The 16,887-nt window shown below is 40.1% G+C and overlaps 1 protein-coding gene across 2 annotated transcripts in view; it reads left to right on the plus strand.

Annotated features, from left to right (window-relative positions):
• LOC140483808 (receptor-type tyrosine-protein phosphatase gamma-like) overlaps positions 1–16,887 on the plus strand; it is a 706,675-nt gene that overhangs the window by 573,174 nt on the left and 116,614 nt on the right. For both annotated transcript variants that reach the window (XM_072582431.1, XM_072582432.1), the window contains one exon: positions 9,054–9,819. In XM_072582431.1, the coding sequence (XP_072438532.1) occupies positions 9,054–9,819 (766 nt within the window). The remainder of the gene's footprint in view (positions 1–9,053; positions 9,820–16,887) is intronic.

Raw genomic sequence — 16,887 nt, forward strand, 5'->3', positions numbered from 1 at the left:
ACTTCTGTTGCAGGAAAGATTTTGGAAAGGATTATAAGAGATAGGATTTGTAATCATCTAGCAAGCAACAATTTGATTTCAGATAGTCAGCATGGTTTCAACAAGGGCAGATCGTGTCTCACAAACCTCAGTGAGTTTTTGAGAAGGAGACCAAGCATGTAGATGAGGGTAGGGCAGTTGACGTGGTATATATGAACTTCAGTAAAGCTTTTGATAAGGTTCCACATGGTAGGCTGTTGGAAAAAATGCAGAGGCATGGAATTGAGGATGATTTAGCAGTTTGGATTACAAACTGGCTTTCAGAAAGAAGGCAGCGAGCGGTGGTTGATGGAAAATATTCAGCCTGAAATCCGATTACTAGTGGTATGCCACAAGGATCTGTTTTGGGACCACTGCTGTTTGTCATTTTTATAAATGACTTAAACGCAGGCATAAGTGGATGGATTAGTAAATTTGCAGATGACACTAAAGTCGGTGGAGTAGTGGACAGTTTGAAAGAATCTTACAGGTTGCAGGGGGACTTAGATAAACTGCTGAATTGGGCTGAGAGGTGGCAAATTGAGTTCAATGCAGCTAAATGTGAGGTGATACACTTTGGGAAGAATAACAAGGCGGCAGAGTACTGGGTCAATGGAAAGATTGTTGGTCGTGTGGATGTGCAGAGGGATCTTGGAGTCCATATACATAGATCCCTGAAAGTTGCCACCCAGGTTGATAGTACTGTTAAGAAGGCATACGGTGTGTTAGGTTTCATTGGCAGAGGGATTGAGTTCCAGAGTCGCAATATCATGCTGCAACTATACAAAATGCTAGTGCGGCCGCACTTGGAATATTGTGTTCAGTTCTGGTTGCCATATTTCGGGAAGGATGTTGAAGCATTGGAAAAGGTGCAGAGGAGATTGACCAGGATGTTGCCTGGTCTGGAGGGAAAGTCATATGAGGAAAGGCTGAGAGTCTGTTCTCATTGGAAAGAAGAAGGCTAAGAGGGGATTTGATAGAGACATACAAGATGATCAGAGGATTAGGTAGGGTAGACAGTGAAAATCTTTTTCCTCAGATGATGACGTCAGCTTGTACGAGGGGACATAACTACAAATTTAGGGGTGATAGATTTAAGAACGATATAAGAGGCATATTCTTTAATCAGCGAGTGGTAAGGGCATGGAATGCCATGTCTGTAAATGTAATTAACTCAGCCACATTGGGGCAATTTAAACAATCCTTGGATAAGCACATGGATGACGATGGGATAGTGTAGGGGGCGAGCTAAGAATAGTTCACAGGTCAGTGCAACATTGAGGGTCGAAGGGCCTGTTCTGCGCTGTATTGTTCTATGTTCTATGTTCTAAGATTGCATCCGAATCCTTATTCAGGATTCAGAACAGTGCCCCTTTTTCAGCTCCATTCATGAGGACTGCAGCATTCTACTTTGAGGGATACAATTTCTGGGTTGTATTGCAAGGCTCTGCTGGAGCAATCCAAACATCAAACTTTCAACTTAAGAAAGCCGATTTTCAGTTCCAATGTGGTACTTGTGGAAAAGTGGACACTGTTTTATCTTCATTCTACACTAATGCAACAGTTTTATGGTGGTACCATCAGCTGTTATTGCTTGAGGCCATATTTTGCAATAGTCACTGTTGTGAAAAGGATGACCTGTTGATGAAGTGCAGACCCTCCTTCCTGGAGCTCCCTATACCTTCTCTCAAATCTTACTCTTCTATCTTTAATTATCCCCTTTCATCTGTAGTAATTCTCTCATTCATCTAGTCCAATGAATCCAATCCCTAGATTTGAGCCTCCCATATTCCTCAGGACTCCATGGACCACCTCTGATAAGCTCTCCGACCATCAATGCCCACAACCCCCAGACTGAATGTGCCCTCCCCCCAGGACTTCACAGATATCCTGTACTGAGCATGGCCCCACCCTCGGTCTGATGTTTCACAGCACCACAACTGATATATAAGTAATTACTGAATGTTGCACTTAATCTGTAGGACTGACTGTGCCTTATTCCCTAGATTACCAACTTCTGGTAGGACCAAGTGTCTGATTGTCCGTGGCCAGGAATCAGATGAGTCCCTTAACTTAGTTTGGCATTATGCCTTGAATGACTAGTCTCCCCATTATCCCCACTAAGGGACTGGTCCTTTTTAACTTTGGTTGAAGTACATGCAATGTGTTTGTCCTGTAAGCTGCTGACACATATTGTGGGTGTGACATAAATGTAGCATGGTGCCGTGCAGCAACATGGCCACCCTCTTGCTTATTCAGTAATCCTCACCATGCCAAGCTGCCTGCCTCTCCCTTTGGGCAAGATGCAGAGGCCTCCAGATAAGCACAAATTGAGTGAATGCAAAGAAATGAAGCTAAGAGCTTTACGATGCATTCTGAGCAGGTACTTGAAATTTTTGCTGTGTTCTCCTAACTATCTCACCATTGCCTACACCACTCAAGGGAGTGGAAAATTCTTCCACTTGTGTTGAAAACCCTTAATAATACACCACCTATAGATTGATAATATATTTTTAAACAAAGACAGACAGTTTGAAAATTAAAATATCATATATAACAGTTAATAAGGATTGCAGTGAATTTTGAAATGGATTTCTGAGCCAAGCCCACTAATTTTAATGTCAAGCTGATATCTTTTTGTATGTCATTGTTATGTGCAAATTTCAGCCAAAGTGCTTCATGCCTTTTTTCATTTGTTTTGTCCCAGCCAAACTGTAATAATTCAGCAGAACATAATATTTATGTAAACAGGGCAGTTTTGCATAATGCAAGGATCATTCCATCAACCAGCTATTTGTTGATCGCAAATATTTAATGCATGTTTTTTTCAATTTGTTATCAGATAACACTGTAATTAAGGGATGGTGGAAAATGCTGCTGCGTACAATTTGGAAAACCAGAGCTGCCAGCTACAATGTAAATTCCATGGATACTGTATTCCCAAAAATATTAGTATTAACAAATCTCCACAAAGATTGATATATTGAAATGAGCTTTCAAAAAAAAGCAATATGATGAGAACTGAATGGAAACATTAATAAAACTTCATGTATCACATTTATTTCTTCATATCTTAACTATTTTTAATTGCTTTATCTTGTTTTTTCCAAGGTCTTTGTGTGACTTTTTTTATATTCTTTTCACATTCTTTGAGTAAATCAAGCTCATTGTTTTATTTCACCCAACCTCCACAATTTCCCTGTATAATTCTTGTTAGGCTTTGTATGCACTGTCGTCAGTGACCTACTTGTTGCAATCTGTAATTGCCATTTTCAACCCACCACCAGGTGACTTGAAATAGACAACCAGTGGTTACTGTCTGAATGCCCTCCCACTTACAGGCTTTTCTGGCTCTGCGATGTGAGGAAAGTTGCAAGGAGTAACATATTGCTGTTGTCACAACCCACTGGATTGATACCAGAGTCTGACTGGTGGCTCAGTGGTTAGCACCACTGGCTCACAGCACCAGTTACCGGAGTTCAACACCAGCCTTGGGTGACTGTGTGTTTTCCCTGTGTCTGTGTGGGTTGCCAGTGGGTGCACCAGTTTCCTCCCACAGTCTAAAGATGTGCCGGTTAGGTGGATTAGCTATGCTAAGTTGCCCCATGGTATCCAGAGATGTGCAGGCTAAGTGAATTAGCCATGGTAAATGTTCAGTGATGGAAATAATTTGGGGGGCTGGGTCTGGATGGGATCTTTAGAGGGTCAGTGCAGACTTGATGGGCTGAATGGCCTCTTTCCATATTGTAAGGCTTCTATACTCCTAGGTTGTCACAAAACCTAACGATTTAATCACAATGCTCAAAGAACCCAGTGGACTCAGATTATCAGAAAACATTGACTAGGTTTCTGTAGTGAACAAGAACCACTACATGTTAGAAGGAAATCCATTCTAACCACAGGTAAACAAAAATATGAATGATCAACATGTAACTCAATTGGTTGAAACACCAGCCCTTCTTAAACCACTGCACGCGTATACAAACAGACACTCAGACAAACGAACAAACATGAATGTTATGCATGGATTCCAAATCCTTTCAGTTATTTACAGAAGACATGCAGTGACACTAATTGTAAAGTCTTTCAATTGTTTAGAATCAATAGCTTACTACGGGATGAAAATATTTGGCTGTTTTCCAGTGTTGCTTATTTCACAAAAAGAGAATGTGAGAGTGAGACACCTTATCTTTTCTGCTGCTTCTCCTTTATTGCAAACACACTTGTTCATTTGCCCAAGAGTAAATCAGAGACGTCATACTGATGACTCCAAGCATCCGCAACTGGTCCAATTGCAGTCTGTCGTTGGGCAGAGCCTACTCTGAACACATACCCTGGGTGCCTGAGTAGCTTAGATTTCTTCCCCGATGTAGTGATTGGAGCAAAGTGGATCTCATTGACTATGAGATTTTTGATTGTGGTTGTTATCATAATAAAGCAACAGTGTAAACATATTTCACAGTGAAGTCCAGAAAACTTTCTAAAAAGAAACATAACAATTCCTTCCACAGTCTCAGTTTAAACAGATTCTATTCCCATTTTATACTGCAATTAAAAATAAAGAAAAATATGAAAGATATATGTATAAAGACACCCTCCTTTTTTTTCAAAGTTGTGGAGTTGTTCTTACAATTGTTCAATTGATTAACTAATTAATTGATTTCAAAGCAACTCTCAGTTCCATTCCAAACCAATCATTCTGGACATGAACATTTTGGATTGACAGACTCAGAAAGTTCTTTAATTCAACAGCCAAAGCATTACCATTACAGGCTTACTTTACAAAAGTGAAAGTCGCCATGCAATGGTAATGCTTTGGCTGTTATCTAAACAAGGAGACAGCAGCATTGTACTCATCAACATGTCCTGCCTTTAAGATCTGACTGGTTGGCCAGTCTATCAGTCCCAAACTTAGTAGAAGATACAAGCAGTCCAATGAAGAACATTGATGGTGTCTAGGCCCACGTAAATTCTGGGCTCTTTAGGCCGGCAGGGATTGGGCACCTTAAGGAAGGAGGAACTTAGGAGGGATGGAGAGATTGGACTTTGGAGCCTGGCTGAGTAGGCATGAAGTGAGATATCATCTTGAGAGAGAAGGAATGTTCTTGACAAAGGGCAACCCCCGAAAGGATGCACATCTTCCATCGTATCCTGTCAGCTCAGATGGTGAAAAGCAGACACACCAGTCTTGCAAACCTTCCCATTCCAACTACATCATGGTGTAGGCAATGTAATATTTGGATCACTCAGCTTGTTAACAAGTTCAGTTATCCTTAAATGATTTTCTTTTAATTTGTGAATGGGATTTTGACACCCACCTGCTTACTTAATACAGGAAATCAGCATTTGATATCAGGTTCATGTTCCAATGTTTTCACACCAAATTTAGCATATGTTGGGATGTCAGCAGTCCTAATCTGCATATGTGAAAACCCAGCCACCATCCTGTACACTGCTTAGAGAATAAGAGTACATAATACTATGTCATTCAGTTTGATTTTTTTAAATTGTGAGGAGAAAGGTATCTATGATAATTTACACAATTCACATCCTTTATCTTCTCGGTGACTCAGAGTCTGCATTTTCAAATCAATTACAATTTTATCTCTTTTCTAAAGCGTAATGCAAATGCTACTGTTAATGTTTATTAGCTTAGTATGATCTCAGTATTGCTGCTGCTTATTTTAATTTTTAAAATATTAATTCCAAAACAGCAATTTAATGGAAAGAAATTGAAAATTGTTTTGTACCTTCTCTGTGATGATTCTTTTGATTTGTATTTTATGATGAATCCTCAGAAGGAAGAGTGTCACGCATTCATATCATTTAAACTGCATTGTTTTTAATGTTGTCTTTCTCTTTATAAAGATATCTTGAATTTTGATCAAATAGATTTATGAAAAGTCAAATAAGAGTTTGGAGAAAATGCTTTGAAACAGAGTTCAGAAAGTAAATGAACTCAAAACTGTTGGATCTGAAAAGAAGCATTGATGTAAGGTGAAGCTTGGTTAAAGGATAAAATAGTACATTGTGCATAAAAAGAAGTATTTTTGGAGATGGCGAAAGACGTATAAAAGTCAAAGCTTCTTTTAGAAGCGTCCTGCAATGATGCAGATCAAAGTGATACAGAACATAGAACATAAAGGAACAGAGAACAATACAGCATGGTACAGGCCCACCGGCCCTCGATGTTGTGCCGAACTTTTATCCTACTCGAAGATCAAACTAACCTACACACCCTTTATTTTACTATCATCTATATGCCTATCCAAGAGTCACTTAAATGTCCCTAATGTATCTAACTCAACTACCACCGCTGGCAATGCATTCCACGCATCCACCACTCTCTGTGTAAAAAACCTACCTCTGACATGTCCCTTAAACCTTCTTTCAATCACCTTAAAATTATGACCCCTTGTGACAGCCATTTCTGCCCTAGGAAAAGGTCTCTGACTATTCACTCTATCTATGCCTCTCATCATCTTGTACGTCTCTGTCAAGTCACCTCTCATCCTTCTTTGCTCCAATGAAAAAAGCCCTATCCCCCTCAACCCACATGCCCTTCAGTTCAGGCAGCATCCTGGTAAATCTCCTCTGCACCCTCTCTAAAGCTTCCATGTCTTTCCTATATTGAGGTGACCAGAACTGAACACAATATTCCAAGTGTGGTTTAACCATGGCTCTATAGAGCTGCAGCATAATGTCACACCTCTTAAACTCAATCTCCCTGCTAACGAAAGCCAATACGTTGTTGTGGTTCTGTTCGCCGAGCTGGGAATTTGTCTTGCAAACGTTTTGTCCCCTGTCTAGGTGACATCCTCAGTGCTTGGGAGCCTCCTGTGAAGCGCTTCTGTGCTGTTTCCTCCGGCATTTATAGTGGCCTATCTCTGCCGCTTCCGGTTGTCAGGTCAAGCTGTCCGCTGTAGTGGCCGGTATATTGGGTCCAGGTCGATGTGTTTGTTGATAGAGTCTGTGGATGAGTGCCATGCCTCTAGGAATTCCTGGCTGTTCTCTGTTTGGCTTGTCCTATATTGGTAGTGTTGTCCCAGTCGAATTCATGTTGCTTGTCGTCTGTGTGTGTGGCTACGACCAGCTATCCTTAGTAGCCACACACACAGACAACAAGCAACATGAATTCGACTGGGACAACACTACCATTATAGGGCAAGCCAAACAGAGAACAGCCAGGGAATTCCTAGAGGCATGGCACTCATCCACAGACTCTATCAACAAACACATCGACCTGGACCCAAGATACTGGCCACTACAGCGGACAGCTGGAACTGACAACCGGAAGCGGCAGAGACAGGCCACTATAAATGCCGGAAGAAACATCACAGAAGCGCTTCACAGGAGGCTCCCAAGCACTGAGGATGTCACCTAGACAGGGGACGAAACATTTGCAAGACAAATTCCCAGCTTGGCAAACAGAACCACAACAACGAGCACCCGAGCTACAAATCTTCTCCCAAACTTTGAAAGCCAATACACCATATGCCTTCGTAACAATCCTGTCAACTTTGGTGGCAACTTTGAGGGATCTCTGGACATGGACCCCAAGATCCCTCTGTGCCTTCACACTGCCAAGAATTCTGCCTTTAACCCTGTATTCTGTGTTCAAATTTGACCTCCCAAAATGAATCACTTCACACTTTTCCAGTTTGCACTCCACTTATCAGCCCAGTTCTGCATCCTGTCAATGTCCCGTTGCAACCTACAACAGCCCTCCTCATATGTTCCTCTCCACCAGCCTTCATGTCATCGGCAAACTTACTAATCCACCCTTACACTTCCTCATCCAAGTCATTAATAAAACCTCCTGTCATTTGTACTACCCACCCCACCTCCTGCTATGATATGGTTTGTTTTCAGCATTGCCAACCCATTTTCACTCACTCATGGGCATCATTATCACCTATCAAGCTTTTTGCAGAAACTCAGCAGGTTTGGAAGCATCTATGGAGAGAGAAAGATAGAGTCAACATTTTGAATCCAGTGACCCTTCAGGAACAAAAACAGAAATTGCTGGAGAAATTTAGCAGATCCGGCAGCACCCATGGAGAGAAAAGCAGAATCAATGTTTTGAATCCAGTGAGCCTTCTTCAGAACTCAACATTGACTGTTTCTCTACCCACAGATGTTGCCAGACCTGCTGAGTTGCTCCTGCAATCCATTCCTATTCCAGATGTCCAGCATCTGCAGTTTTTTTTGGATTATTTTAGCCTTCCCTGGCTTACTATTTCAATTACTTTGTTTGCCAAACTTCTTTTCTCTCTCTGCGCTCCCTCACTTCCAATCTACTCATTCCATTCCCACCCCTGTAACCACCATTGTTACCATTTTTCTCTCACTGCTATCAGTTCTGAAGGAAGGTAAGTCAACATTAATTCTGTTTTCTCTCCATAGATGCTTTTCTCTTGCAATTTATATTTTTTCTGTAAATGAACAATTGTGTAATCAAGGCTGGTAACATCTGTGGAGAAAGAGAAACAGAATTAACATTGAATCCCATAAGACCGCTTCAGGATTGACTGCTCCAAAGAAGGGTCTTGAGACTCAATGTTAACTTCACATCTCTTCACAGATGAGCATTTGAAATATCATAATGTTCAAGACTAATGGGTCGAGTGCTGGAAAATGGACCTAGTGGAGATTCTACGTCTCTATGATTTGACAGACCTGCTCAGTATCTCTGGCAACTTCTGGTTTTGTTGGTTTCAGATCTCCATCATTCACAGTTCTTTTGTTTTATTTTACAGTTTGCAATCTTGAATTCAATGTAAGGGTTGTAGAAGCAGAAACCCACATAACATTTGATTTGATTTATTTATTGTCACGTTTATCTTGTTACAATATGCAGTGAAAAGTGTTGTATTGTGACCCTATTCTCCATGTCATCTTACAACACAGAAAAATAAACCAAAACATAGAATACAAAGGAAGAAAAATAAAGAAAAGTTGTTCATATGTTCAGTATTTCTATCTAAACTGTCTTTTTTTTATCCCCTCCATGTTTGTCTCTTACTTCACTGAAGCCAACAGCCTCACCTGCTTCTTCAGCTGATATGGCACCAATCAGTTCTGGGTCATCTACTTGGACTTCTTCAGGTCTTAGTTTGCCCTTTGTTTCCATTGCAACTGGCATTGGTCCTTCATCCAGTGGAAGCCAGACTACTGTGGCATCTGTAGTAACAAGCACTTTGCTTGCAAGCCTTGGGTTTGGTGGTGGTGGAGTTCCTTCCTTTCCAAGTACTGTGTGGCCTACACGCCTTCCCTCTTTGGTTTCAACCACTAAACATCGAGTCAAGCCTGTTATTTCAACAACTGAAGCGTTGTCATCCCCAGGCTCAGATGGTGGTTCTGCTGTTAATAAAACTGGCGAGGCAGAAGGTGAAGATGAAAAGAAAGAAAATGAAGATGAAAAAGGAGAGGGAGAAGAAGGAGATGAAGAGGAAAATGAAGAAGGAAGCAGTTTAAGGAAAGATGCAGTGGAGAAACAGGAGAATGTTGTGACCACGACAACTAATGAGACACAAAATAAGACTGAATCAGAGATATCACCTAGAGGTCCAAGTAGTCCAAGTGAAGAAGGTACGAACTCAACCAGTGGGAAAGACCATCCAAACACAACTATCAGTCAAACAAATGTGGCTGTCCAACAGACGACAATTGATTTATCACAAACATCCTCCGACATTTCAACCACAGAGAACTTTCAACTTTCAACAACACTTCCTCCAAAGAGATGGAATGATGATGCAGACAGGTCTGCTGAGAACACATTTGTTATGGTGGATCCAGGTTAGTTTATATCAAGCTGTTTTATTTTTAGTATTGGATCTTTTATGTCCTATTGTTTTTAAAGCTGATGATGTATTTAGAATATCATATTTTTAGTTCTGGTAAGCTCCTGATTGCTACTAATATTGTGGTTATCAAGTAACTTGAGTGTGTGACTTACTGTCAAGTCCGTTCACAAGGAAAGTAGAGTTTTGGGTCCAAAGGCAGGATCCTTCATTGGGTCCCCTGAGAGATGTGTATCAGCTCTCAGACGTCAGGGGAGGGAGCGGTATGTAGTTTAGATGGGTGAGGGGATTTGGTCCAGGTGAGGAGGACATAGTCAGGTCCTGGGCAGATAGTGGAGCTGTCTGATTTAGAGAAGGAGGGGGTCACAGGTGCAGTGGATGGCACATCCCAGGAAGAGAGTGGAATGTCTGTGAGAGAAGGGCGGATGTCAGGTTTAGAGAGTTTAGGGTCTGGGGGATGTGTACATGGTAGTATGCATTACATTGAGGGATCAGTTTAACAGATATCCAGGTATCCAGACTAGGTATTTAATTTTCTATCTTTTTTTACCTATCTATTAACTTAACTGCAGTGGAATTATTTGATTTAAATAGATACTTTTGGAGGGCTCCAGGCATAGGGAAATTGGCGATTGGAATCTTCAATTTCCCAGACAATTCCCTTCCTAAATTACTATTTCTGTAGGGTTTCAAAGCACAATATCTGCTGCAGAAACACTTGCTGGCCATTGGAAAATCCAGGCCATTGTGTCTGATGCTTATCATAAAGTTAAACATAGAAAATTACATCATAATCAAATCCTTTTCCATAGAATCCCTGCAGTGTGAAAGCAGCTCATTTGTGCTGTGGTGCCCACACAGACCCTCTGAAGAAAATCCCCGCGACCTTATAATCCTGCATTTCCCATGGTTAATCCACCTAGTCTGCACATCCCTGGACACTATGGGTAATTTAACATGGCCAACGTGTCTAAGCTGCAAATATTTGGAATGTTGGGGGAATCTGAGCACCCGGAGGAAACCCATGCAGACACTGGTACAATGTGAAAACTCCACACAGAGCTTTGAATGGAACTTCAGAATCTGGCTATTGAGCAGCAACTACCTTACTTTCATGTATTTACATCTCATTAGTAATTGAACTTGCCTTACTTAATTGCTCCTTTGGTTCGTTTGCTAAAGTGTGAAAATGCTGTCTGTAGCTGATGATTTGTGAGTGTCTTTTAAAAATGAACTGGGTGGTAAGCTTTATAATTTCAATGATTTAGCCCAACAAAACCTAGACTTGCTGTGTGATTTTGGTGCATTGCATAGCACTAATTACTGAACCAGTTGCTGAACTAGTTACTGTCAGACTTTCCCCAAAATTGAGGACCCCAGACGAAAATTCTTCCATCAAAACCTGCCTGTTAAACAGAGGCCAATAATTTTTCAATGCTGTCAGTGCCACTGGGAGTTGTAGTATCTTCCATTAGTGCACCCAAGCCCTAGGACCTCAGAATAAATATGAGAGTTGGGAGAATGGGGATGGGGGAGGATATCCTTTCATTCACAATGCCAGATTCCCTTGATGAGGAGAGGCATCAAACGCCTGAAGTTGAGGGTACAACCCATCCCCATCCTATCAAACAATACTTTATCAAATGATTTTTGGAAATGCAGAAGTATCTATTGATTCCAATTTATCTGACATGTTTGTTACCTCCTGAAATAGTTCTAATAAGTTCGTTGGCCATAATTTCCCTTCATGAAGTGTTTGTATACTGTATCTTTTGAGATTAGATTACTTACTTACTGTGTGGAAACAGGCCCTTCGGCCCAACAAGTCCACACCGCACCCGCCGAAGCGCAACCCACCCATACCCCTACATCACCCCTTACCTAACACTACGGGCAATTTAGCATGGCCAATTCACCTGACCTGCACATCTTTGGACTGAGGGAGGAAACCGGAGCACCCGGAGGAAACCCACGCAGACACGGGGAGAATGTGCAAACTCCACACAGAGAGTCACCTGAGGCGGGAATTGAACCCGGGTCTCTGGCGCTGTGAGGCAGCAGTGCTAACCACTGTGCCACCGTGCCGCCCTTTTGATAGGAATGCTATTGCTAAACTGAAGTTTCACTCATCAGCATTGTATGAATTTATGACTTTATGTTACTCACATATACTTTCTTACTAGTTTCAATGTAATTTGGGAACCAGCACAATAGCTAGCTTTGGGAAATAGAAATGATATACAATTGAAGTTTGGAAGGTTTTCAGCATTTGTTTGGAATATTCTGGAGGAAGTTTTACATTTCTTCATAATATGTTAATGTGCACGACATTAGATGCTCAAAAGTGAAAACATTTTTCAGTGTTAACTTCCAAATAAGCAGATTTCACCTAAAAATAACTTGAATGGGGGAAAGCTAGGACTTTTTATTGGCTTTATTTATAAAGAACATACTTGACACATTTTTTCAATGAGTGGAATTTAAAATTGAAATGGAATATAATCAAATGCATTCAAAATTAGGTGAAGTGTACACAGAGATTCTGTCAGCTTTATTCAAGATTTCTTAGATGCCTGTGCTTTAAATGTGTAATGCAGAATGAATGAGATAAAGACAAACATTTTGCCATTTATTCTTAACCTGCTGCGCACACCAAATTTGACACCATACTACACAAGGTGATAGTACAACAGATAACAAAACCTTGGTCAAAGAGATGAGTATTAAGGAGTCAAAGGAAGAAAGTGGGGTGAAGAGGCATGTAAAATTGTGGAAAGAATTCTAGAGTTTAGGTGCAAGGCAGCTGAAGGCACACCTGCCAACAGTAGGATGATTAAATTTGAGATTTTTCAAGAGGCAAACCTGAACACTTGAAAGGTGTCAGGCTGGAGGAGAATACAGGGATGTAGATAGCTCTGAATATAACATGAATATGAATATTAAAATTGAGGCATTGCTTCATCTGAAGCCAGTGCAAGTCAGTTGGCATGGGGGTGATGGGTGATTGGACATTGTTGTGAGTTAGCACATGGGCAGCAGAGGTTTAGATGATCACATGCTTAAAAAGAGTTAAATATGGGAGGATGGCCAGGAAGTCCATTGAAATAAACAAGTGCAGAGGTAACAAAGGCATAATAAAGTTTTCCGGAGCAATTGAGTTGAGGTCGGTAAGACTAGGACAAAGTTACAGAGATGGTGAGTGATGGTCTTGTTAAAAGAAATGTTTCTCATTGTTTGGCAAAAAATGTAGACACTTTAGAGAATTTGAATCAACCTAAAGTTGTGTTATATCTGTGCGGCTTATTTCAACAGTACTGCTAACTTGTATGAAGGGAATCTTGCCATGGAGACTGAGTGCCACTGTTGAAATATTGCGAATGAACTGATGTAAACTTCCATTTGTCTATTCTTCTTTTCATTAAATAAATTCAACTTGTGCATGTTCTGTGAATCTGTCAGCTGAATTATATGTTGGCCTTCACCACTTCAAGATACAACAGAGCTGTTTTAGAAATGTGTCCTTTTTACTTAGAATGCATGCCTTTGCTAAATATTTTTTTCATTGTCGGTGACAAAATATCTAGACTTAGAAACTGAAGATAAATAATAATGATAGCAATGTTGTAATTATTGTACCTGAATGTTACACAATGAATTACATATGCTTTCATGTTATCAACCAGAACAAAATGTTTTTGTCTCTCTCCATCTTGCCTGTAATGCAGTTTGAATTGTTTTTAGTTGTTTCACTTGTGGCCTTGACTTAGAACCTAATTTTGAAATTTGTAATTTCTGTGTTTTCACACTTACCGTTGTTTCAATTTTTGGTCATACATTCTCATCGATGTTGGAAACTGGCTGTATTAACATTCATATTTGAACATAAGCAATAACCCAGCACCAAGAACAGTTTACTGGTTTACTTTACATTATGGGAATAATTTTAATCTAAAGCCACCTACCAGGAAACTGCAGGAGCAATTTGGCTGTGTGTTTTACTGTCCACCTGATTCTGTTTTCCATTAAATAGGTAGAGTAAAATCAAGCTGAATGTAAAACAGTTGACTGATTTAATCCTGTCAGTATCTTACTGAATGAGTTTAGTTGAAATTATCCTTGATGTTGAACAGATGCTTAGCAACCATTTTGTAATGAACTCCTATGAAAATTGAAGTAGACAGGGATGAGTGTGCATTGGTGAGTAATTTTTCAGGCAAGTCTAATTTTTACATATTGTTTCATGTTACAATCAGTGAGTCTTCATCAAACTCCTTCCATGTGTGCTTTCCATTGGGGAATGAAACATTTCCATCCAGATGTCAATGCAGTATTCGCAAGCATATTAATAAAAATGTATTTTGTAGTTCAAAAATTAAGGAGCAGAATAATTGTGAGATATTTGTTACTGCTAACAATCACATCATACCTGTAGTATTTTGGACAGTACATAATTTATTTGGAATTACTTTATTTAATCTCTTTAGGAAACGCAATTTACAAAAAAGAATCAACCTCTCAAACTCGACAAATGCATGAATAAAGTAGTTTTCTTCTCTCACACCACATGAAAACAGAAATCCAACCTATGGGAAAAGATTAAAAGAGCAAATGGCTTAGAAAACACAAAATAAACATCCAAAAGTCTAAAAACTAGTTGACCTGTGTTCTCTGTCGAGTTGAAGAGGCCATATAAATCATCACCACAGTAATATAATCTTAAAAATGTTGTATTGATCTGTCTCATTATTTCTCAATACTACCTAATTAATAAAGTGTATATTGTTATGATCCCTGACTGTGCCACCAAACTTATGTTTCGACCTGGCTAAAGACCAGTTTTTCTTTGCATAAATTAGGTAAAGCTTGGAATCTCAGGTACTGAGAAAGAGATTAAAGCTCAAAATTCTGTGCTTTTGAACAAACAAAAAGCGCGTTGCTATGTGAAGCTAGAATTATAGAACAGTCTATAATATATATACAAATTGTCATTAAATTGTAAAGAATTTGACTACAGTATTACTTAAAAGACATTTTGTCAAAGCTTTTCATGTTGCACTCATCAGACCAATTTGCAAGAAATACAATTTAAAAGGAAAGCAACATATATAGGAGAAGATTGTGTTGTTTGGTTGGCAAGTGGTGGGGCAGGTTGTTGGAGGGAATCCTGAGGGACAGGATGTACGTGTATTTGGAAAGGTAAGGACTAATTAGGGATAGTCAGCATGGCTTTGTGCATGGGAAATCATGTCTCACAAACTTGATTGAGTTTTTTGAAGAAGTAACAAAGAAGATTGATGAGGGTAGAGCAGTAGATGTGATCTATATGGACTTCAGTAAGGCGTTCGACAAGGTTCCCCAAGGGAGACTGATTAGCAAGGTTAGATCTCATGGAATACAGGGAGAACTACCCATTTGGATACAAAACTGGCTCAAAGGTAGAAGACAGAGGGTGGTGGTGGAGGGTTGTTTTTCAGACTGGAGGCCTGTGACCAGTGGAGTGCCACAAGGATCCTCTACTTTTTGTCATTTACATAAATGATTTGGATGCGAGCATAAGAGGTACAGTTAGTCAGTTTACAGATGACACCAAAATTGGAGGTGTAGTGGACAGCGAAGAGAGTTACCTCAGGTTACAACAGGATCTGTACAAGATGAGCCAATGGGCTGAGAAGTGGCAGATGAAGTTTAATTCAGATAAATGTGAGCTACTGCATTTTGGGAAAACAAATCTTAGCAGGACTTATACACTTAATGGTAAGGTCCTAGGGAGTGTTGCTGAACAAAGAGACCTTGGCTGCAGGTTCATAGCTCCTTGAAAGTGGAGTTGCAGGTAGATAGGATAGTGAAGATGGTGTTTGGTATGCTTTCCTTTATTGGTCAGAGTATTGAGTACAGGAGTTGGGAGGTCATGTTGCAGCTGTACAGGACATTGGTTAGGCCACTGTTGGAATATTGCATGCAATTCTGGTCTCCTTCCAATCGGAAAGATGTTGTGAAACTTGAAAGGGTTCAGAAAAGATTTACAAGGATGTTGCCAGGGTTGGAGGATTTGAGCTATAGGGAGAGTCTGAACAGCTGGGGCTGTTTTCCCTGGAGCGTCAGAGGCTGAGGGGTGACCTTAGAGGTTTACAAAATTATGAGGGGCATGGATAGGATAAATAGACAAAGTCTTTTCCCTGGAGTCGGGGAGTCCAGAACTAGAGGGCATAGGTTTAGGGTGAGAGGGGAAAGATATAAAAGAGACCTACGGGGCAACTTTTTTACACACAAGAGGGTGGTACGTGTGTGGAATGAGCTGCCAGAGAATGCGGTGAAGGCTGGTACAGTTGCAACATTTAGGAGACATTTGGATAAGTATATGAATAGGAAGGGTTTGGAGGGATATGGGCCGGGTGCTGGCAGGTGGGACTAGATTGGATTGTGATATCTGGTCGGCATGGATAGGTTGGACCGAAGGGTCTGTTTCCATGCTGTACATCTCTATGACTCTAAGTGGACACTAGTTGATAGAGGTATTGCTGTGGATAATGCACCTGTTAGATGATGACTGACAGTTATCTGCCATGATTTGTTTAATTTAAGCGAAGCAGATGAATTGTGACCTGTCAAGGTCTTGCTTCATTTAGCAGGGCAATAAAATAAAATGTATGCACAATTAACATATTTTCTTCTTTTTCTTTAAATAAAATGTAGAGTTGATCTGCAGAACCAAAATTTCAAAACAAGCAAATCAAAAATCTCCATATTCTTTACAAAGTATTAGATTGCAAGATGCCCTTCACCTTGGACCTGTGATATTTCTGTACAACTCCTATACAAATATTTTGTGTTTGTAAAATTATCAAACACTTGATGACTTCCTTTCACTCCAGATCTATTTCAAGCCAGCAGAATAAATATGTTACAGTTTCTTCCCCTCACACATTTTCCTAAAATGTATATTACCTCACAATTAATCAATTATGTACGTAACATTCATTGGATATAATACCTTAAGTACATTCCTTGTATAACATATTTCGATCCCCATTAAAATATTTGACAAACAGAATCCAATATCCTC

Source organism: Chiloscyllium punctatum, chromosome 12 (genome assembly GCF_047496795.1).
Source record: "Chiloscyllium punctatum isolate Juve2018m chromosome 12, sChiPun1.3, whole genome shotgun sequence".
Lineage (NCBI taxonomy): Eukaryota > Metazoa > Chordata > Chondrichthyes > Orectolobiformes > Hemiscylliidae > Chiloscyllium > Chiloscyllium punctatum.